The sequence below is a fragment of the Rhinatrema bivittatum genome, chromosome 8, assembly GCF_901001135.1.
Source record: "Rhinatrema bivittatum chromosome 8, aRhiBiv1.1, whole genome shotgun sequence".
NCBI classification, from domain to species: Eukaryota; Metazoa; Chordata; class Amphibia; order Gymnophiona; family Rhinatrematidae; genus Rhinatrema; species Rhinatrema bivittatum.
In genome coordinates, this window is record NC_042622.1 from 240893772 (window position 1) to 240915933 (window position 22162).

Genomic DNA, 22162 nt, shown 5'->3' on the forward strand with positions numbered 1-22162 from the left:
TCTCTGCATCCCTTCAGTATTTCTCTGACTCCAGCAGATGCAGGTTACACCTTTGGTTCCCCAGTTACTTTTAGAGAGGATAATCTTTTGACAATTTATTTATCCTTTTCTCTAATACTCTTTCTTGGATGGATCATATTTAATTAAAAAAAAAAGATTAAGTTCCCTCTGTGGGCATTTCTGCTGTAGACTTGCAGGCAGAACTTTTGCTCAGTGGCAGCCCTGTCATTTTCATTGCTTATTGCTGTTTTTTGTTACTTGGGGTAAGTTGTAAATTTTACCTTCTTACAGGATTGTATTTGGCTGCCTTAGGGGTGAATGTTGGTGGTCCAACCTCTCCCCCTCAATAACGACCTGCTGCCTGAAATGCCGTTCCCTCGGGACAGCCCTAAAGTTACAAAGACGCGGCATTCCTCTGACTTATAAAAAAACACAAACAAAAAAGAACAAAAAGCGCTTGAGTGAGCTGGTAGTTTCGTTTGCAGTAACAGCGCAATATTTCTTATTTCCCCTGCTGCTGGCAGCCTCCAGAGGTATTTGGCTGGTTCAGCTCCCCTCTTACCTCCATGCTGCGTCCATCGCGATGCCGTACCTGTGGAGAACCCGGATCGCGGCTCTCACGGGAAGGCCTGTGTGCTAGGTTCCTCCCCGGCGGGGAGGGCACCTCGAGGCCTCAGGGGCGGTCTGTTTCATGCGCAAACGCACACCAGGCTCAGAGGAGGTCGGCCCTGTTCCTGTCCAATGCGGGAACGGTGGCCATTTTGGATCCACATACAACTGCTCCAGTGCAGCCTCCAGCTGACTCAGACTTAGACCGAGCTTCTTCATCGCCAGTTCTCACCCTGGCTCACCTCCCCGACGCAGAACCACCATCGGAGAACTCTCCTGCTTCCCTTCTTAACATCCCTCCCCGTAGCCCTTTTCTACATAATTCATTCTGTTGATGCACAATGCTTATCTGGCAAGACTCAGCCAGCACCAGGACTCTGCCCTGGCCCCCCCTCCATCTAAAGTGATCAGAATGGGGGATCCCCCAGATATGGCAGGGATATCTCAGGGCTCTTTACCGCCACATTAAGGTACAGCACCAGGGATTCCTCCTTGACCTTCAGTACCAGTGGCTCCTCCAGGGTCTTCTTGGGTTCTAGCAGTTTTCCGCCTGACCGTTCCTGACCCTCCTCCTCTGGCTGACCCGGCGGTGGACCCGGATTTGGATGACCCTAGTCCTCTGGCGCACGTTGAGGGAGATGATTCTCTGGTCTTGCGCCTTTTCTAGAGGGATGAGTTGGACCCACTTATTTCGCATGTTCTGGCCGAGTTGGATTTCGAGGCTTCCCAGGATGCCCCTGGACCCAGCACTGCGACAAAGAAGGAGGACCCTGACCTGCCAAGCCTCCGGCCTCCATCGAAGACCTTTCCTTTTCATCCTATGCTCCTCCAATTGCTGTCCAGGGAGTGGGAGACTCTGGAGGCTTCTCTACGGGGCAGAGCGATGGGCAAGCTGTACCCGCTCCCGGAGGAGTCCCTGGACCTTCTTAAGGTCCCGAAGGTGGATGCTTCCGTATCGGCAGTCACAAAGAGGACTACTATTCGTGTGACTGGGGGAGCAGCCCTCAGAGACCTGCAGGACCGCAAACTGGAGGTTTACTTGAAGAGGGTTTTTGAGGTGTCCGCCCTGGGTGTTAGGGCTGCAGTCTGTAGCTTCCTAATGCAGAGAGCAGGTCTTCGGTGGGTCCAACAACTGCTCAGTATTCAAGAGCTGCCTCCAGGTGAGGCACAGTAAGCAGAACGACTGGAAGCCATTATTGCTTAAGGCGCGGATACACTGTATAATCTTCTCAGAGTGCTGGCCAGGTCCATGGTATCAGTGGTCTCAGCTAGGTGCCTCCTATGGCTCAGAACTGGTCTGCGGATTCTTCTTCCAAGTCTCAGTTGGGCTCCCTTCCCTTCAAGGGTAAGTTGCTGTTTGGAGACGAGCTGGATCAACTCATTAAATCACTCGGAGAGAACAAGGTACATAAGTTGCCGGAAGATTGGCCGCGGAGCTCCAGACCATACAGCACCACACAAAACCGTTTCAGAGTACAACAGTGTTTCCGCCAGGCTAGACCAGTTTCTCACAGACCTCCCTCTTCAAGATCACAATCCTGGTCTCATTCCTTTCAGGGACGACGACCAGCTCGAGAGACCCTCGCACAAGGAACTTCTACTAAATCTTCCCAATGAAACATTGCCGGCCCACTCTTCGATTCCCCAGATAGGAGGATGCCTTTCGCTCTTCTACGAGGAGTGGGTCAAAATTACCTCAGACCAATGGGTCTTGGATATTCTACAGCACGGTTACCCTTTAGAATTTGCTCGACCTCTCAGAGACAGGTTTGTCTTTTCCCCGTGCGGACTAAGAAAACAGTGCGCAGTACGACAGACACTGGATTGATTCCTGGATTTGGGGGTCATTCTTCCTGTGCCAGTAGCGGAACATGGGTTCAGATATTATTCCATCTACTTCGTAGTCCCCAAGAAGGAAGGCTCCTTCCGACCAATCTTGGATCTCAAGATGGTCAACAGGGCTCTCAAAATACCACACTTCAGGATGGAAACCCTGCGCTCAGTTATTGCTGCAGTGCACCGGGGAGAGTTCCTTGCATCCTTGGACTTGACAGAGGCTTATTTTCATATCCCAATCCTGAAGGATCATTAGCACTTCTGTCACTTCAAGAACCTGGGGCAGCATTTCCAGTTCCAGGCCCTGCCTTTCGGCCTGGCGACCGCTCCTCATACCTTCACCAAAGTAATGGTGGTGGTGGCGGCAGCCCTGCAGAGGGAAGGAATTCTGGTCCATCCCTATTTGGATGACTGGCTCATCCGGGCAAAGTCCAGGGATCTGTATCAACACGCAGTCGTGAGAGTATTACGCCTCCTCCAATCACTCGGCTGGGTCGTCAACTTTGCCAAGAGCAGTCTGACTCCGTCGCAGTCCCTCGACTTTTTGGGAACTCATTTCGACACCAAAGTGGGCACAGTCTCTCATCGTTTGGATCGGGCTCATTCTCTCCTCAATCAGGTTCAGCGCTTTTGGGACCTCCGGCTCCCCACAGCATGGGACTTATCTCCTTAATTTTATTTATTTATTTATTTATTTAAGGATTTTTTTATATACCGCGGCACGTTAAAAAACATCACCTCGGTTTACAATGAACAATAATTCAGCAACAAGCTTTACAATCAGATGAATTTAGAAAGGAACATAACAGATATAAATTAAAACCAGTAAACAAATTAAGTACATCTCCATTGTATTATATGATTTTAACAGGTGAAGGGTATATAACGATACAATTATATATAATTTGGGTAATATATAACAGGAGATGTATATATCTTGGGAGTCTGTATTTTAGGATAGATTCATGGATTAGAAATAGTCTTTACAAAAGTAAAAGTAGTGCAAACATTTAGATCAATGAATGTAGTTGGAGTTATTGTATAATGGCTGCTTGGAGAGTGAACGATAATTGTATGTGTAACATATATTTAGCAATTTCTGAAGGGGAGATGTTCATTAAGTGTAGGCTTGTTTGAACAGCCAGGTTTTAAGGTTCTGTTTAAATTTCCTATGGCAGGGCTCCTGGCGCAGATCTGTGGGCATTTTGTTCCAGATGTTGGTTCCAGCGATCGTGAATGATCGTTCTCTCGTTGAAACATGTTTTATATGTTTGAGTGTTGGAATAGAGAGTTTAGCCTGGTGCATTTTTCTTGTTGGTCTGTCTGATGTATGGAATGTAAAATGATCGGAGAACCAATGCATATCTTGGTTATGGATTGACTTGTGTATAAGGGTAAGAACTTTGAATAAAATCCTAGACGCAACAGGAAGCCAGTGGAGGAATTGTAGAGCTGGAGTAATGTGTTCGTGGCGGTGCGTATTGGTGAGTATGCGTGCAGCTGCATTTTGTAGCATCTGTAGTGGTTGTAGTGAATTTTTTGGGAGTCCTAGTAAGATGGAATTGCAGTAGTCCAATTTTGACAAGATTGTAGCTTGTAGAACTGTCCAGAAGTCGTATGGGTGTAGGAGGGGATTAATTCTTTTTAATGTATGAAGTTTAAAGAAACCATTTTTAATGAACATAAGAAAATGTCATACTGGGTCAGACCAAGGGTCCATCAAGCCCAGCATCCTGCTTCCAACAGTGGCCAATCCAGGCCACAAGACCTGGCAAGTACCCAAAAACTAAGTCTATTCCATGTTACCATTGCTAATGGCAGTGGCTATTCTCTAGGTGAACTTAATAGCAGGTAATGGACTTCTCCTCCAAGAACTTATCCAATCCTTTTTTAAACACAGCTATACTAACTGCACTAACCACATCCTCTGGCAACAAATTCCAGAGTTTAATTGTGCGTTGAGTAAAAAAGAACTTTCTCCGATTAGTTTTAAATGTGCCCCATGCTAACTTCATGGAGTGCCCCCTAGTCTTTCTACTATCCGAAAGAGTAAATAACCGATTTTTTAAGGTGAAATGTTTGTCAGTGATAACGCCAAGGCTGCGGACTTGCTGTAAATTGCGAGGGTCAGATAGTGAATGAAAACTAGGGTTAGAATGGATGTTGTTTTGTGGCGTGATGATGAGGAGCTCTGTTTTGCTAGTATTTATTGCCAAGGAGTTTTCAGTGAGTAGATTCTTTATTTCTGCAAGTGCGGTATCCCAGATTTTGAGAGCGTTGTGTAGGGAGTCATTGATGGGGATAAGGATCTGCACATCAACTGCGTATAAGAAGTGTGGAAGACCCAGTTTCATCAAAAGTCGACAGAGTGGAGTGAGGTATATATTGAAAAGTGTTGAAGAGAGCGAGGATCCTTGGGGTACACCATGTAGCAGATTTCTAGGTTTGGATTCATGTCGGCCAATTCTTACACTGTATTTCCTATCATTCAGAAAAGATTGGAGCCAACATAGTGCAGTGCCAGTAATGCCAATTTGTGAGAGGCGAGTAATGAGGGTAATGTGGTTGACAGTGTCAAATGCCGAGGAAATGTCAAGCAGGGCAAGTATGTAAGAGTGACCAGTGTCTAATGCTTTTACTATTGAATCGGAGAGTGCCAAGAGAAGGGTTTCGGTACTATGGTTCTTGCGGCATCCATATTGTGATGGGAAGAGTAATTGATTTTCATCTAGAAATTCTGTGAGTTGCTTGTTGATGACTTTCTCTATAACTTTGGATAGGAAAGGGAGGTTCGAGACTGGGCGATAGTTAGCTGGTTCCATAGGGTCCAAATCCAGTTTCTTCAGTGTTGGCTTTATTATAGCATGCTTGGTGCCGGGCTCCAAGGCCTCCACTATAGATGTAGTGCCTTGGGTGTTTGCCCACATGCATCCCTTGCAAAGAGCATTACTCTCCCGTTGGAAGCAGGTGTCTCAAATTTCAGGCTCTTCTGCTGATACCACCTTTAGCCAAGGACAGCCTGACCTGGTGGCGCAACCTGGATCACTTGCTACGAGGGGTGGACCTGGAGGTTTCACAATGGGTGATCATTACCACAGACGCCAGCCTCGCTGGCTGGGGAGCAGTGTGCGCACGGCAATCAACGCTGGGTCAATGGATACCCGTACAGGCAGCTTGGCCCATCAACCGTCTGGAGACGAGTGGTTCGTCTCGCGCTGAAGCACTTCCTTCCCCTAGTCCAGAGCAGTCCGAATCCTCTCCGACAATGCAACGACTGTAGCATACATCAACAGTCAGGGAGGGACAAGGAGTCTCCATGTTGCTCGGGAGACGAACAAGCTAATGCCGTGGGCAGAGCTCCATTTGTCCCATCTGGCGGTGTCTCACATTGCAGGGGTGGACAATGTTCAAGCGGATTTCTTAAGTCGCCAACGCTTAGATCCTGGAGAGTGGGAACTGTCCCAGGATGCAGTGTCACTCCTCTTCATGCGATGGGGGACTCCCCATCTGGATCTGATGGCCATTCAAAGGAACGTGAAGGCTCCATGCTTCTTCAGTCGCAGAGGCCGTCTATATCCTAGTCCTCCTGTGGCCGTGGGACCTCCTGTTCTAAGTGTTCCCGCCTTGGTCTTGGTGGGAAGGGTGCTCCGAAAAATGGAGAATCACCAGGGGCCCGTGATTCTGGTGGCTCCAGAATGGCCTTGACGGCCGTGGTTTGCAAACTTGGTCAACTTAGCGGTGGATGATCCGCTTCGACTAGGACATCTGCCGAACCTTCTATGGCAGGGACCAGTATTTTCTGACCAGGTAGATTGCTTCTGTCTAGCGGCCTGGCTTTTGAGAGGCGACAGCTGAGAAGACGCGGGTATCCAGAGGCGGTTATCTCCACTCTTCTCAAGGCTAGGAAGATTTCCACCTCCATGTCCTATATTTGGGTCTGGAAAGTTTTTGTCTTGGTGCCAGTCCACACAGCTTTCTCCGCGTCATGCGACCATAGCCCAGATCTTGTCTTTCTTACAGCGAAGTATGGAGATGGGATTAGCCTACAATTCCCTTAAATGTTCAGGTGGCAGCTCTTGGCGCCCTCATTCCTCATTGGGATGGAACTATTCTTTCGTCACACCCTGATGTAGTCCGGTTCTTGAGAGGAGTAAAGCATGTGACACCACCAATCCGCAATTTATGCTGTTCGTGGAGCTTGAATTTGGTCCTTTGAGTCCTAGGTGGTCCACCCTTTGAAACTTTGAAGAGAGCTACCCTTAAGAACCTCACTGTCAAGACAGTATTCCTGGTGTCTATCTGTTCTACTCACAGAATTTCGGAGCTTCAAGCCTTGTCATGTAGAGAGCCTTACCTACGTTTCACGGATTCAGGAGTATCCTTGTGTACGGTGCCATCTTTCCTTCCAAAGGTGGTCTCTCCTTTCATTTAAAAATATTCCAAAACATTTCATTTCATTTCATTTAAAACATTTCATTTCATTTCATTTAAAAACATTCCAAAGGTGGTCTCTCCTTTCATTTAAAAAACTGACAGTTTTTGACACCCCCCTTGTTCATAATCTAAATAGTCATAAGCTAAATAGTCATAATTGTTTTACTGTAAACTCCCTAAGTTCACTTATGCTCCATTAAGCTCCTTTATGTTTCTTTGTTAATTGTTTCAATGTAAGCCACCCCGAGGCGACAGTTTTACTTCCTTGTACACCGGTGTGATATGTATATTATACAGGAACGTCGGTTTCTAAAAATAAATAAATAAATAAATTTAAATCAGTCTGTGGAGCTGCCATCCTTCCAGGATGAAGATTCCAGAGATCTTAGATGCCTTGATGTCAAGCGCATCCTCCTTCGATATCTGGAGGCTACCAATGACTTCCGTTTATCAGATCACCTCTTTGTCGTTTGGAGTGGTCCCAAGAGGGAAACAAGGCTTCTAAAACCACAATTGCCCGCTGGCTAAAGGAAGCAATTTCTACGGCGTATGTTGGCGCTGGGCGTCCACTCCAGAAGGTATAAAAGCTCATTCTCTCAGAGCTCAAGCAGCCTCCTGGGCAGAAAGCCGGTCGGTCTCTCCGCAAGATATTTGCAGAGCGGCTACCTGGAAGTCGTTGCATACTTTTGCGCGTCACTATCGCATGAATCTTCAACCGCCGATCGCGGGCTCTTTTGGAGCTCAGGTCATTTGAGCTGGGCTATCAGTGGCCCACCCTATGTAGGGAAGCTTTGGTACATCCCACTGTCTGGACTGATCTTGGTACGTATAGGGAAAAGAAAATTATTCCTTACCTGCTAATTTTCTTTCCTGTAGTACCATGGATCAGTCCAGATACCCATCCTGAGGATTTTTTGAAGGTTTTTTGGGATAATCTTTCAGCTCGACTGTCTAATCATTTCAGGACCTGCATTGTGGCTGACTAAGAGTTCTTGTTGCAAGTTTGCATTTATACATGTTTATAGTTAACGTTCAATTTGTCTGGATCCATCCAAGGCTTTTCTTTCTGACTTTGATATTCTTAATACTGAAGGGATGCAGAAGGGCGCACCAGCTTATGAGAGAGCACCCTCTCAGTTTTTGCTGTGACTCCATCTGCTGGAAGGGGGGAACAACCCACTGGACTGATACATGGTACTACAGGAACGAAAATTAGCAGGTAAGGAATAATTTTCTTTTGTAGCAGCGGCCCTCAGAAGGGAGGGGATTTTGGTTCATCCCTATGTGGACGATTGGCTGATCTGTGCAAAGTCGGAGGAGCTTTGTAAGGCAGAGGTTCAGTCAGTATTGCACCGGCTTCAATCTTTCGGACGGATTGTCAATTTCCCCAAGAGCCAATTGGTCCCGTCCCAAGTTCTGAACTTCTTAGGCGCTCGGTTCGACTCGTCGGTCGGCAAAGTCTTTCTCACGCAGGAGCGAACCAACAAGTTAATGGCGCAGATTTGACTGCTGTTGTCTCTACCGCTGCCCTGGGTTTGGGATTACGTGCAGGTGCTTGGTTCTATGGCGTCTACTCTGGAGCTAGTCCCTTGGGCCTTCGCTCATATAAGACCTTTGCAGAGGGCGTTGCTTTCTCATTGGGATCCGAAGTCAGAAGAGTTCCAAATCCGATTGCCACTCTTGGAACCTGCCAGGTCCAGTCTCAATTTGTGATTGAATCTGGCCCACTTGCAGAGCACTATGGATCTGGAGGAGCCTCAGTGGGTGATCATGACGACAGACACCAGCCTCTCCGGCTGAAGAACAGTTTGCCAATCACGGGCAGTACAGGGATGATGGTCAAAACAGGCGGCAAAATGGTCCATAAATCGCTTGGAAACCAGGGCCGAGCGGTCTGGTTTTGTGCAGTTTTCTCCTCCTGGTGAGCCATTGGTCGAGTTTTATCCAACAATGTGACAATGATGGCTTACATCAATCGTCAAGGAGGAACCAAAAGTCGTCCAGTAGCCTCAGAGGCTGGCCGACTAATGGTCTGGGCGGAGCACCATCTAGTCCGCCTGGCAGCTTCTCACATAGCCGGGGTCGACAACGTTCAGGCGGATTTTCTCAGTCACCAGCGCCTAGATCCCAGAGAGTGGGAACTTTCCGAGGAGGCGATGCATCTCGTGACTCATCGGTGGGGCATCCCTCGGCTGGACTTGATGGCAACTCAGAGAAATGCGAAGGTGGCTCTGTTCTTCAGTCGCATGAGGGAGCATGGGGCGGAAGGGGTGGATGTTCTGGTCCTCCCGTGGCCTCGCGACATTCTGCTTAATGTCTTTCCTTCCTGCCGTTGGTGGGCAAGGTCTTACAAAGGGTAGAGGCTCACACAGGGTCAATCATTCTCATGGCTCCGGAGTGGCCTCGAAGGCCGTGGTTCGCAGATCTGATCAACCTAGTGGTGGACGGTCCTGTCCGACTCAGTCATCTACTGAATCTTCTTCAACAAGGTCCAGTATTTTTCGATCGAGTGGCTCGCTTTTTGTCTAGTGGCCTGGCTTATGAAAGGAGGCAGTTGAGGAAGAAAGGCTATCCTGATTCGGTTATTTCCACCCTCCTGCGGGCTCGAAAGACGTCTACTTCACTCACATATGTTCGCGTCTGGAAAGTCTTCGATGCCTGGTGTAGCGGGTTGAAGGTGTCCCCATGTCGCGCCTCTATTGTTCATATCCTGGCATTCTTGCAGGAGGGTCTGAAGAAAGGCGTTCTGTCAGGGTACAAGTAGTGGCTCTGGGTTGTTTGCATGGAAAGATTGACGGGATATCTCTTGCAGCTCATCCGGATGTGTCGCGTTTCCTGAAGTGTGCTAAACATTTGAACCCTCCGGTTAGACCGGTGTGTCCTTCTTGGAGTTTGAATCTGGTTCTCCATGCTTTGTGCGGTCTTCCCTTTGAGCCTCTCAAACGGGCCACTTTGAAAGACCTGACCCTCAAGGTGATTTTCTGGTGGCTATCACTTCAGCAAGACAAATATCTGAGCTTCAAGCATTATCCTGTAGGGATCCTTTTCTCCGGATCTTGGACTCAGGAGTGTACCTTAGAATGGTGCCCTCCTTCCTACTGAAGATCGTGTCGGGTTTCACTTGAATCAGCTCGTGGAGTTGCCCGCTTTCACGGATTTGAATCTGGATTCTCCTCAGGCTCGCGACTTGCGAAGGTTAGATGCACGGCGGATTCTGCTTCGCTATTTGGAGGTAACCAATGCCTTTCGGTTGTCTGACCATCTGTTTGTCTTATGGAGTGGTCCTAAGAAGGGACTTAAGGCAACCAAGGCCACTATTGCCCGATGGTTGAAGGAAGCCATATCTTCGGCATATATATGTCTTGGGCGTGCAGTACCGGATGGTTTGAAAGCGCATTCAATCAGACGTCTTGGGCGGAGAGTCAGTTTGTGTCACCGCAGGATATTTGCAGAGTGGCTACCGGGAAATCTTTACACACTTTTGCTAAGCATTACTGTTTGGACGTCCGTGCGCCGGATGGCGACGGCTTTGGCAGCAGTGTTCTTCGAGCAGGACTCTCCAGGTTCCACCCCATTTAGGGTAGCTTGGGTACATCCCAGCGGTCTGGACTGATCCTGGTACGTACAGGGAAAGGAAAATTGGTTCTTACCTGCTAATTTTCGTTCCTGTAGTGCCAAGGATCAGTCCAGACACCCGCCCATGGAGCCTGAAGATTCTGTTCTATTTCATTTTTTCATTCTGCAGAATACTTTAAAGTGGGAAGCACTCAAGTTGCATATGGAAGTACTCCCTCCATGTACATAAGTTAGGCAGTTTTCATTATGTGATTTGATATAGCCATTGGTTCTTATGTTGAGGTTATGATATGTTTCATTCTGCTATGATATGGATTATACTGAAGGATCGCAGGTGGCACACCAGTGTAAGAGGGGATGCCTTTCAGCTTTTTTCTCTGACTCCATCTGCTGGAAGGGAGACACAACCCATTCACCTGTTTCCTCAGATAATATTTGTGCTTTTCATGTGTCTGTGATGCTTGTTTGCAGTCAGCACAGCAACGCCCCTTCAGTTTTACTTACATTTTGAGATGTAACAGGAGAATAATACTGTTTTTTCAGAGCAGAAGTGAACTAAAAATTGGAACTTGAGAAGGGCGTTTTAGTTTATTTTTTTAATTGAGATAACTGGAATATCTGAACAATGTATTTTTGCTAACATTCCTGCTCTTAACCATGTAAGGCTATTAGGATGGAAGGGAGGTGCAGTCTCTCCGGAATAATATCGGGAAATGCTGCTCTACTGAATGGGTGGTGGATGCTTGAAACAACCCAGGATAAACAGAGAATGAATCCTCAGGAGTAGGGCCGCAGGTATAAAACCAGGGGGAGGGGATGTGCTTCAGACTAAGGGGCGGATTTTCAGAGCCCTGCTCGCCTAAATCCGCCCAAAACCGGGCGGATTTAGGCGAGCAGGGCCCTGCGCGCCGGTGAGCCTATTTTACATAGGCCTACCGGCGCGCGCAGAGCCCCGGGACTCGCGTAAGTCCCGGGGTTCTCCGAGGGGGGCGTGTCGGGGGCGGGCCCGGTCGTCGCGGCGTTTAGGGGGCGGGTATGGGGGCGTGGCTACGGCCCGGGGCAGTCCAGGGGCGTGGCCGCGCCCTCCGTACCCGCCCCCAGGTTGCGTCCCGGCGCGCAACAGGCCCGCTGGCGCGCGGGGATTTACTTCTCCCTCCGGGAGGCGTAAATCCCCGGAGAAAGGTAAGGGGGGGGTGTAGACAGGGCCGGGTGGGTGGGTTAGGTAGGGGAAGGGAGGGGAAGGTGAGGGGAGGGCGTTAGAGGATTCCCTCCAAGGCCGCTCCGATTTCGGAGCGGCCTTGGAGGGAACGGGGGTAGGCTGCGCGGCTCGGCGCGCACCGGCTATACAGAATTCATAGCCTTGCGCGCGCCGATCCAGGATTTTAGTGGATACGCGCGGCTCCGCGCGTATCTACTAAAATCCAGCATACTTTTGCTGGCGCCTGATGCGCCAGCAAAAGTACGCCTATTCGCGTTTTTTGAAAATCTACCCCTAAGTTTGTAGTACTGTGGTAGGTAGGGAGAATGGACAGGCTGGGTGAGTACTCGTTTGCTGTCCAGTGTCCTAGTGGTTCGAGCAGCAAGCTGAGAGCCAGGGAAACCAGGGTCCAAAATCCTGGGTTGCTGCTGTTTGAGAGGTCACTTCACCCTCCATTGTCTAAGACAGTGGTTCTCAACCTTTTTTCTGTCGGGACACACCTGACAGATGGTTCTCACATGAGTGACACACTGACCCATGATCGTCACAGGGCTAGATGTAAATGTACAGTTTGCATCCACGGGAACCCCCCTGATCCACAATAATGGATGTAAAGCAGAATTATGACATTCCCCATTCAACTCACTACAAAAAAGATATTCTGGTTCTGGTGTCATCTCAGTAACAGCAACTCAAACTCCTTCTACTTTCAGGCTCAATAGCCCTACTTATGAAAAGACAGCAGTTTACCACAATGCATGTCCTCTTGAGAAAACGCAACAAATAAGACTGATAAAACACTTACATGCTAGTAAAATATCTCTGTAACAGACACAGAACCGACCTAACATACTCCCAGGATCTGTAGTAATGCACATAAACTAATCCACACACAGTTACACCTGTATTATGGAATACACTCAAACAGGAGCAACCCTATCTATGAAAAGGCAACACTACAAATATTAAATCAGGCCCTAAAAACCAATACACCTCTTATTAGGAAAACAGAACTAGCAAGCAGCTATAGATCCCCACACAGAAATAATTGTAAAACTATACTAATAAGCAGAATAAATGTTTCACAACAACTATGAACAGAATAACATCCAACAATTAAAAACTCATAAAAACTATTAAAAATTCTCCAAACACCAATAAAATATTTCAAAAAAAGCAGACACATCACATAATATTAAATAATTAAAATGGCAGTCAATCAAGAAAAATAAACTTAAAAAGCCACCTTTACTTACCCCCTCCAGCAGCTCTCCTACTCCTCTTCCATGCAGGCTGTAGCACACACCAGAAGCAGCAGTAGTGGCTAAGCTCTATACTCATGGTCCTCTTCCTTAGGGCCCATGTCTCTCACACACACACACCATACCAGTCATGCCCCCATGACCAGTTTCTGTCTCTCACACACCAATCATCTCCCAGTCTTTGACAAACACACCAGTCACCTTCCTGAACAGTTTCTCTCATGCCATACACACACACACAGGCTTCCCACTCCTGTGTTCCACTTACATATATGGGCTTCTCACTCTCATAATCACTTTCTCTTTCTCACATACACTCACCAGTCTATCACTCCCATGCTTGTTCTCTCCACATGCACAGGCTTCTCATTCCCATAATCACTTTCTTTCTCTCACACATACACACACACCAGTCACCTGATCTCTCTCATGCATACACACACACAGGCTTCCCACTCCCATGTTCTCTTTCAGATATACAGGCTTCTCCCTCCCATGCTGTATCTCACACACTCCCAGCTTTCTCACTCCCATGCTCACTCTTCACATGCACAGGCTTCTTATTCCCATAATCACTTTCTTTCTCTCTCTCATATACACACAAACACACACCAATCACCTGATCTCTCTCATGCATATACACACACACATAGGCTTCCCACTCTCATGTTCTCTTTCAGATATACAGGCTTCTCACTCCCATGCTGTGTCTCACACAGACACAGGTTTCTCACTCCCATGCCCACTCTTCACCTGCACAGGCTTCTCATTCCCATAATCACTTTCTCCCTCTCTCTCACACACACCCGTCACCTGATCTCTCTCATGCATACACACACACACACAGGCTTCCCACTTCCATGTTCTGTCTTACATACACAGGCTTCTCCCTCCCATGCTGTGTCTCACACACACCCAGGTTCTCACTCCCATGCTCACTCTCTTCACATGCACAGGCTTCTCATTCCCATAATCACTTTCTCTGTTACACACACACACACACACCCAGTCTCTCTCTTATTTCCATGCTCGCTCTCCACGTGCACAGGCTTCTCATTCCCTGAATCACATTCTCTCTCTCTCACATTCACATACACACCAGTCACACCGTCACCTTACCAACCAGTCTCTCTCATATACATGCACACACACAGGCTTCCCACTCCCATGCTCTCTCTCACATAATCAGGCTTCTCACTCCCATGCTTTCTTTCACATACACCCCCACAACACCAAGCTTCTTACTCCCATGATTTCTCACATACCCAGATTTCTCACTTCCATGCTTTTTCTCTCTCTCTCTCTCTCTCACACACACACACACATCCCTGACTGTCTCACACTCTCACATACACATCAGTCATCTCCTTAAGCAGTCACTTTCATTGTCTCTCACATATACACATACATCAGCTCTCTGACCAGTTTCTCTCAATCACACACATACTCTTGATCAAATACATTCTCTCACTTACACACAGGCTCTCAATCACACACATTCTCTCACTTACACACAGGCTGGCTGGCTGCTTCTCTCTCTTTCTGTCACTCACTTCCTCTCTCCCCCCCCCCCCCCCCAGCACAAACGGTAGCTGCTCCTCCTCCTCCAGCCCCCGCAGGCCAAGAAGGAAGAATTCCATCGATCGCGGGAGGCTCATGTTGCTCTCTCCTTTCCCGATTACCGTCTGCTGCAATAGCTTGGGGGCCGATGCTGCAGCGGCCACTGCTAGTTTATCACGCGGCACGGCCTTTCTTCTTCCCGCGCACCACGTATCACTTCCTGGTCCGGGGGGGGGGGGGATGCAGGCGCAGGAAGAAGAAAAGGCCAGCCGCGGATGCCACAGCTTTTTTTTTTTTTTGCACCGCTGCCGTTCCCGCTGGGCTTGAACGTGCTGATAGCCCGGCGGCAACGGCAGCAGGGAAGAAAGAGCAGCGGGAGGGACCGGGAGCCACGCGACACCCCTGCCGGTGCTTGGCGACACACTGGGGTGTCGCGACACACCGGTTGAGAACCGCTGGTCTAAGATATAAACTTAGATTTGTAGCAGCTTCTGGGGAAGGGGAAATATCTACAGCATTTGAATGTAACTTCCCTTGAGCTCAGATTTGGAAAGGCAAGTAAGAGAATCTAAGATGCAAATCCTCTCTGATATTCATGCTTCCTCTCTCTCACCCCTCCCCCCCCCTTTTCATTCCTCCTATCTGCCTGCCTGTCATCACCTCTGGCGACCGATGTGGTATCCATCTCTGTGCACAGCAAAAAATAAATAAATGAGGACATGGTTGCAGATAAAAGTCTGTGATGAGGCCTCTGCTGACGGAACACACTTAGCTCTCTTTTATGCAAATTGAGGATTCTCCCCCCTCCCCAGTTTCTGTGTTAGTATTTTTCCCCTGTCCTCCTCCTCAACCCCCCCCCCCTTTCTTTGGAAGAAGTGGAGCTGTCGACAGGGAGGCTGAGCATAAATAAAAAAAGAGGGTAGAATAAATATCAGTAAGCATGGTGAAACATTCCTCCTGGTACACCAAGTAATAAGAAAGAACATAAGAACATGCCATACTGGGTCAGACCAAGGGTCCATCAAGCCCAGCATCCTGTTTCCAACAGAGGCCAATCCAGGCCATAAGAACCTGGCAATTACCCAAAAACTAAGTCTCTTCCATGTTACCATTGCTAATGGCAGTGGCTATTCTCTAAGTGAACTTAATAGCAGGTAATGGACTTCTCCTCCAAGAACTTATCCAATCCCTTTTTAAACACAGCTATACTAACTGCACTAACCACATTCTCTGGCAACAAATTCCAGAGTTTAATTGTGCGCTGAGTAAAAAAGAACTTTCTCCGATTAGTTTTAAATGTGCCCCATGCTAACTTCTTGGAGTGCCCCCTAGGCTTTCTATTATCTGAAAGAGTAAATAACCGATTCACATCTACCCGTTCTAGACCTCTCATGATTTTAAACACCTCTATCATATCCCCCCTCAGTCGTCTCTTCTCCAAGCTGAAAAGTCCTAACCTCTTTAGTCTTTCCTCATAGGGGAGCTGTTCCATTCCCCTTATCATTTTGGTCGCCCTTCTCTGTACCTTCTCCATCGCAATTATATCTTTTTTGAGATGCGGCGACCAGAATTGTACACAGTATTCAAGGTGTGGTCTCACCATGGAGCGATACAGAGGCATTATGACATTTTCCGTTTTATTCACCATTCCCTTTCTAATAATTCCCAACATTCTGTTTGCTTTTTTTTTTTTTTTAATCTCAGAGTGTCTGGCTCCAAACACTGGATCTCCATATTTTTCCTCTATTTTTGAGGTTGTTTTTTTCTCAGTGGAGCTCTGGAGATAGTCTTGTGACGCCTTTGGTCTGGGCTGTATTAAACATAGCACAGTTACACAGGGCATGCTGGCAGATGAGGACCATTTGGTTCACCTACTTGCTCACATCTTACTGTTGTAGCTGAGGATGCTCCCATCTGTCGGCCACACAAGCTTGAACACCTTCAGCAGATTACTCCTTATCTAAGCCTTTCCTGCATGGCCTTCTGCCTGGGTACATGAGCAAACAAGTTCCCCATACTTAAGCCAACCTCTAGCTCTCCCATGTCTTTTACCCAGCCTCCCACTGTCCTCTATAGCTATTCCAGGCATGTTTGAGTTCTGTCACAGTGCTGGTTTTTATCGCCTCTGCTAGTAAGCTATTCCAGGCATCTGGCACCCTCTCAGTAAAGATATGTTTCCTCTGAGCCTGTGTCTCTCCCTATCATGACCCCCTTCTGTCCTTGAATCAAGCTTTCTCTTTTTGTTTTTTTTGGAGGTGGGGCCGGTGACTAGCACAGGCTTCCCAAACTTTGACCAGCTCTGTTTTTCAGGATTGTCAAAATCTGCATATTAACCTGGAGATTGGACTCGTATGAAAATACAGCTCATAAATATTTATCATGGATAGCCTGGAAAAAAAAAAAAAAAAAACCAGACCTGGCTGTGAGAGTCCAGAGTGCATGGTTCTGAGAAAATCCCCAGGTCTAGCAATCCCCATGAGAAGGACCTTGTAATTTTCTTCCCTGTCACCCTGGGACCGCCAGACTCTCAGGAGTCTGCTGAGTGTATTTGTTTTTCTACTTTTTTTTTTTTTTTTTTGCTTTTCAGATGAAATTATCTGGCCAGAAGGGGATGAGGCTCTCCCTGTGGACGCCCAGGATGTGATCACAAGACTGCTCAGACAGAACCCATTGGAACGGCTGGGTACTGGTATGACACTTACTACTACAGTCTACAAGAGCAGAATAAAAAAAAAAATTGTCTTCCTGTGTATTTTTTTTTGTGTGTCATTTCAATGGTATCCAGATATTTAAAGGGCTTTATTTTTGCGCTGTCAGCTTTTGTATGCATATTTAACCTCTTCCTCCTGTTACCCTGCCTGCCTCTCTCCGTGGCTTTCCTCCCTTCTTTCTTGCTGCTAAGAATTTTCTGTGCATGACACTGCAGCTATTTCATCTGGTAACATTTTACTGACTTAAGCAGAAAGGAAGCGGCATTCAGGGGTGTCTTAGGGTTGCAGAACAGTTCAGCAGCCCTGGAGAGAGGCAGGAAGGGGAAAAACCAGGCAAACTGGAGCATGCAGAGTTTAGTAAAGAAATGTAAAGCATGTGGCAAACTTGGTTAGTCCATGGCTCAGTTAGAAGTGGAGGATTTTCTTGCTGTCTCCTCTGAAACTCTGGTGCAGCTTTGTTTTTATTTCCTACTACTCTCCCGACAAATGCATAACTGAAGGTGTGGATTTAAGCATAAATTCTTTTTAAAATTTCTAAGCTGTAGCATCCTCCCATCCTCTCCTAGTGTCTGTTGCAACTTTGGCAACCACAAGGCACTTGACTGTTTTTCACTGCATGCCCAGGGATGTGGGATTGATGTGGTACAATCATTTTTATAAACTGATTAAGCTTTGTATCTTTTTTTTTTTTTTTGTTTAACTTTTTTTCCCCCCTAGAGCTGTCCCAATGCTTGCAATTTGATCGCACTTTCTCTCTTGAGATCCCAAGTTCCCAGGCTGAATGTGGCAAGACCAGTTTGGATTGTACCAGAAAGTAAATGCAGCTGCAAACTCCAGAGGTTCCACTGAACTTTTGTTTGCAAAGGAAAATAGGCCCATAGGTCACATGACATGCGCTCTCAGCAGGACAAGCTGCTTGAAAACCCGCGGTGGCAGCACCACCTAGTGGACAAATATTTTTGGTGCAGTTTTTGCCTGGGAACTGTGACCTGTTCTTTCTAGGAATTCACCAACTGCTCAATCAGTTCTAAAGCATTACTAGATGCATGCCGAACTCTACAGGTTCACATGAGCAACAGCCCCTTGTCTGTAGAGCTTACAGTCAAGTAAAGAGACAGTCAAGACAAATAAGAGGCTGTAGGAAATGTATTCTATTATGATAAATGTGATTAAAATTGATAAGGTGGTGTATTGGTGCAGCCTCAAGAATGTGGGATTTTAGCTGGGGCTTGAATATGGCTGTAAATGGGATGGGGGAGGGGAGGGCATGATACACCACCTTAGGAAGATCCAGGCGTACAACAAAGTGTGGTGGCGGGAATTGTCCAAGGAGGAGAAGGGCATAGGTAAATTGTGACTTGCTTGATTAAAGGAGATGATAAGAAGATGGGTAGGAGAAGATAAGGGAGGAACCGGAGAGAGTGAATTTACTTAGTAGATAAGTAGGAGAAGCTTGAGCTGTATACGGGAGCAGATGGAAAGCCAATATAGTGACTTGGGAGGAGATTAAAGCTGATGGACAGAGATAAGACTTTTGGTACTTAGAATGGGGAGCTAGTGATGCAGAGTAGCTAGTGCCTAGCTGAAGCTGTTTATCTCACATGCAAACTGGAGAAAAAAATGGTGGCGAAGTCTAGAGTATTCACTGCAGCTTGGGAGGCAGTACCGTACAGCCTTGAAAGAGAGTTGTTTTTTTTTTTTTGTTTTGTTTTGTTTTTGCATGCATACCCATATTATTGATCTTAATCATTTTAATTTGTCGACTTGGACAGCTAAATTAAGACATTCCTGATTGCATCTGGGTCCCAAAGACACGGATAGAAAGGGTCCTGCTCCCTGAGAATCACATGGAATTGGTGGCAGACACAAGTGGGGCAGGGCAGGAAGCGATGCCCCCACCACTCACGGATGCGCCCATGTCTTTTCTTGTCCATGCTAGGGGGAGCCCACGACGTGAAGCAGCACACCTTCTTCTGCAGCCTGGACTGGAACGGGCTGCTGCGGCAGAAGGCGGAATTCGTCCCACAGCTGGAAGCAGAGGATGACACTAGCTACTTTGATAGTAAGATTCACTGTCTCCCTCCTTCCCTTCGCTGCCTTGTTAAAAATATGGAACTGCCATGCGATAAAATACCGTTTAGAAACAGTTCCTTTGGGTTATGTGTAAATGTGAGCCTCTGAGGGTGTCATGAATTTCAGGTCATGTCTGCTCTCAGGTTTGTTGGTAATATGTTGTCTCCCTCAACTGCTGCTTTATTGTCTCTACCTACTTGCTTTCTGTTTCTGTCACTTCTGTCATTATACTTTTTAACCTTTCATTGTCAGGTATGTAGAAATTTAGTATGCTGTGTATTGGAGAGGAAGGGAATAGACACTGAAGCACAACAGAGAATGCCACCGAGCTGCAGCTACATTGACTAATTTTGTAAATAGGACTTCTTTTTTTAAATGTTTTATAATTTATGAATTTTTTAAGCTATTTTAATATTTATGCAGGTACATGAAATCCATGGTTTTCAGAGTTTTCCCTCTCACTGGCCTCTCTTAAACACATTCTCTCTCTTTTGCCCAACCCATCTTCATCTCTCTCATATTTACCCCATCCCCCAAAACTCCTTTGTTTATTCTGTCCTCATACCCCCGGCTCTATTGGTCATGGTTGGGAACAGCTGCACAGTGGATCCAGAGGAGAGCAGGGGGACTGTCTACCAATAAGAAATGGTGAAGATGAGGGTCCGTTAGTGCAGAAAAGATGAAGAGAGAGAGTGGGTATCTGAGTCAGGTTGCAGGAGTGGTGGATTGAGAGAGAGCGAGGACAAGCAGGATGGCAGTCCTCGTACATGGGTGACATCATCAGATGGACCCGGCACGGAAAACTTTTGTCAAAATTTCTAGAACTTTGACTGAACCTCTAAATATGCCCAGCATGCATTATACCACGCATCCACACAGCACCCCCTCAGTCTCTTCTTTTCCACAGAGCCTGTGTTTTCACGGCAAAGCTTGTCTCTCTCTGATTTCTCCTTCTGGAGTTTATTCATCCGGAAGGAGCTGAATAAACTCCTTCTGGAGTTTATTCAGCTCCTTCCGGATCAGTCCAGAATCCTGGGTGTCTCCCCCCTAGCAGATGGAGACAGAGAAGTTTTCAAAACAAAACTCTGCCTTATATAGGATGATACCACCTACAGTCCGGCAGTATTTCTCTGTCTCCAGCAGACGGTGGAGGTTCAAGGCCTAAAGTCTGTGCTGATTGTTTAGTGAAGTTAGTTAGAGTAGCTCCAGAGTGGCCGAGGCGGCCTTGGTTTTGCGGACCTGGTCAATCTGGCAGTGGCGGGTCCCCTGCGGTTGCCACTGCTCCCGGACCTTCTCCATCAAGGGCCCGTGTGTTTGGAAGAGGTCGATCGTTTTTGTCTAGCAGCATGGCTTTTGAGAGGCACCGCCTGAGGAGCAAAGGGTATTCGATCGCTGTGGTGGCAACATTTCTCCGGTCACGCAAGACATCCACCAACCTCGTAAATGTGCGTGTGTGGAGAATCTTTGAATTTTGGTGCGTGGACCGGGCGATTGTTCTTATTCGGTGTTCGGTGTCTGATATTTTAGGTTTCTTACAATCCGGACTCACCAAGGGGTTATCGTGTAGTTCCCTGAGGGTTCAGGTGGCAGCTCTTGGTTGTTTGCGCAGTTCCATTCAAGGAATGGTGTTGGCTGCTCACCCCGATGTGGCTTGTTTCCTAAAGGGGGCAAAGCATTTACGTCCCCTGATCAGGCACCCTTGTCCTTCTTGGAATCTGAACTTGGTTCTCTCAGCTCTGTGTACAGCTCCCTTTGAGCCTCTGAAAACGGCTACAATAAAGGATCTCACGTTAAAGGTGATTTTCCTTATCGCTATCACATCAGCTCGCAGGGTATCTGAGCTCCAGGCTCTATCCTGTAGGGAGCCGTTTCTGAGAATTTCGGATTCTGATGTGTCCTTGCGGACGGTTCCTTCCTTTCTTCAGAAGGTGGTGTCTGCTTTTCATGTGAAAAGCAGACACCACCTATGTCTAAAGACTTACGGAAGCTGGATGTTCGGGCGTTGTTGCATTATCTGGAAGTTACTAACGCATTTCATGTGACGGACCATCTTTTTGTGCTGTGGGCTGGTCCGAAACGAGGAATTTCCTAGCATGTAGCGGATGGACTCAGGACCAATGGGTATAGTGTACTCCTGATAGCAAATGGAGACGGATCAGATTTCAATCTGACATCAGCCCTAGTACATATACCCCTGCAGGAAGTGCAGCTCTTCAGTATTTTCCGTCTCCATAGCAGTTAGGGACTCTATGCACGCTCGCACAGCGTTAGAGTAATTTTACCAAAGAAAACCAAATTAAGAAGAAATCTTACCTCTACAGGCGAGTCCCGCTCTCCTGCGGTGACACCCATTGGGTCCCTCCCCCAGTTGAGAATTCCCGAGGTGATTTCTGCAATCCCTCTGAGGTAAGCCTCGGTCCGGCAGCCGACCCTCAGCGGGGACCTAGACCCTGACATCGGGTGAGGCTGAGAGGCAGCGGGTGCAACCTCGAGCGTGGCGATGAATCTATTTTCCCTCTCCCCCCGCAGCCGGAGACAGCCCGGAATGAGACCGGGAAGCGCTGAGACAAGGTAAGGTAGAAATCTATTTAAAAGGCTCCGGTCTCCGAAGCTCGAGGAGCCGCACAGGTCGCCAGCCGGAACCAGTGCCACCGGGTTGATCTGCCCTAGCAGGGCTAGACCCCGGTCAGATACGAGGGTCCTCCCACGTGGAGACCCTCCGAGGTGATCGCCATATTGTCCACATGGTCGCCGACACCATTTGGCTCTGTTTGCCGCCCTGTCTGCCGTTCCGACCTGTGTGCACAGAGGTGAGCCGTGCGCACAAATACCTTGTGCGCACAACGTCTCGCACCCAAGTACCGTGCGCACAAGCGACGCACATAGCCACACGCTTACTGTGC

At 47.6% G+C, this 22162-nt stretch overlaps 1 protein-coding gene across 3 annotated transcripts in view; it reads left to right on the plus strand.

Annotated features, from left to right (window-relative positions):
- The window catches only part of MAST3 (microtubule associated serine/threonine kinase 3), a 248094-nt gene that overhangs the window by 169249 nt on the left and 56683 nt on the right, over nucleotides 1–22162 (plus strand). For all 3 annotated transcript variants that reach the window (XM_029614319.1, XM_029614321.1, XM_029614320.1), the window contains 2 exons: nucleotides 17063–17164; nucleotides 19126–19248. In XM_029614319.1, coding sequence (XP_029470179.1) covers nucleotides 17063–17164; nucleotides 19126–19248 — 225 coding nt within the window. The remainder of the gene's footprint in view (nucleotides 1–17062; nucleotides 17165–19125; nucleotides 19249–22162) is intronic.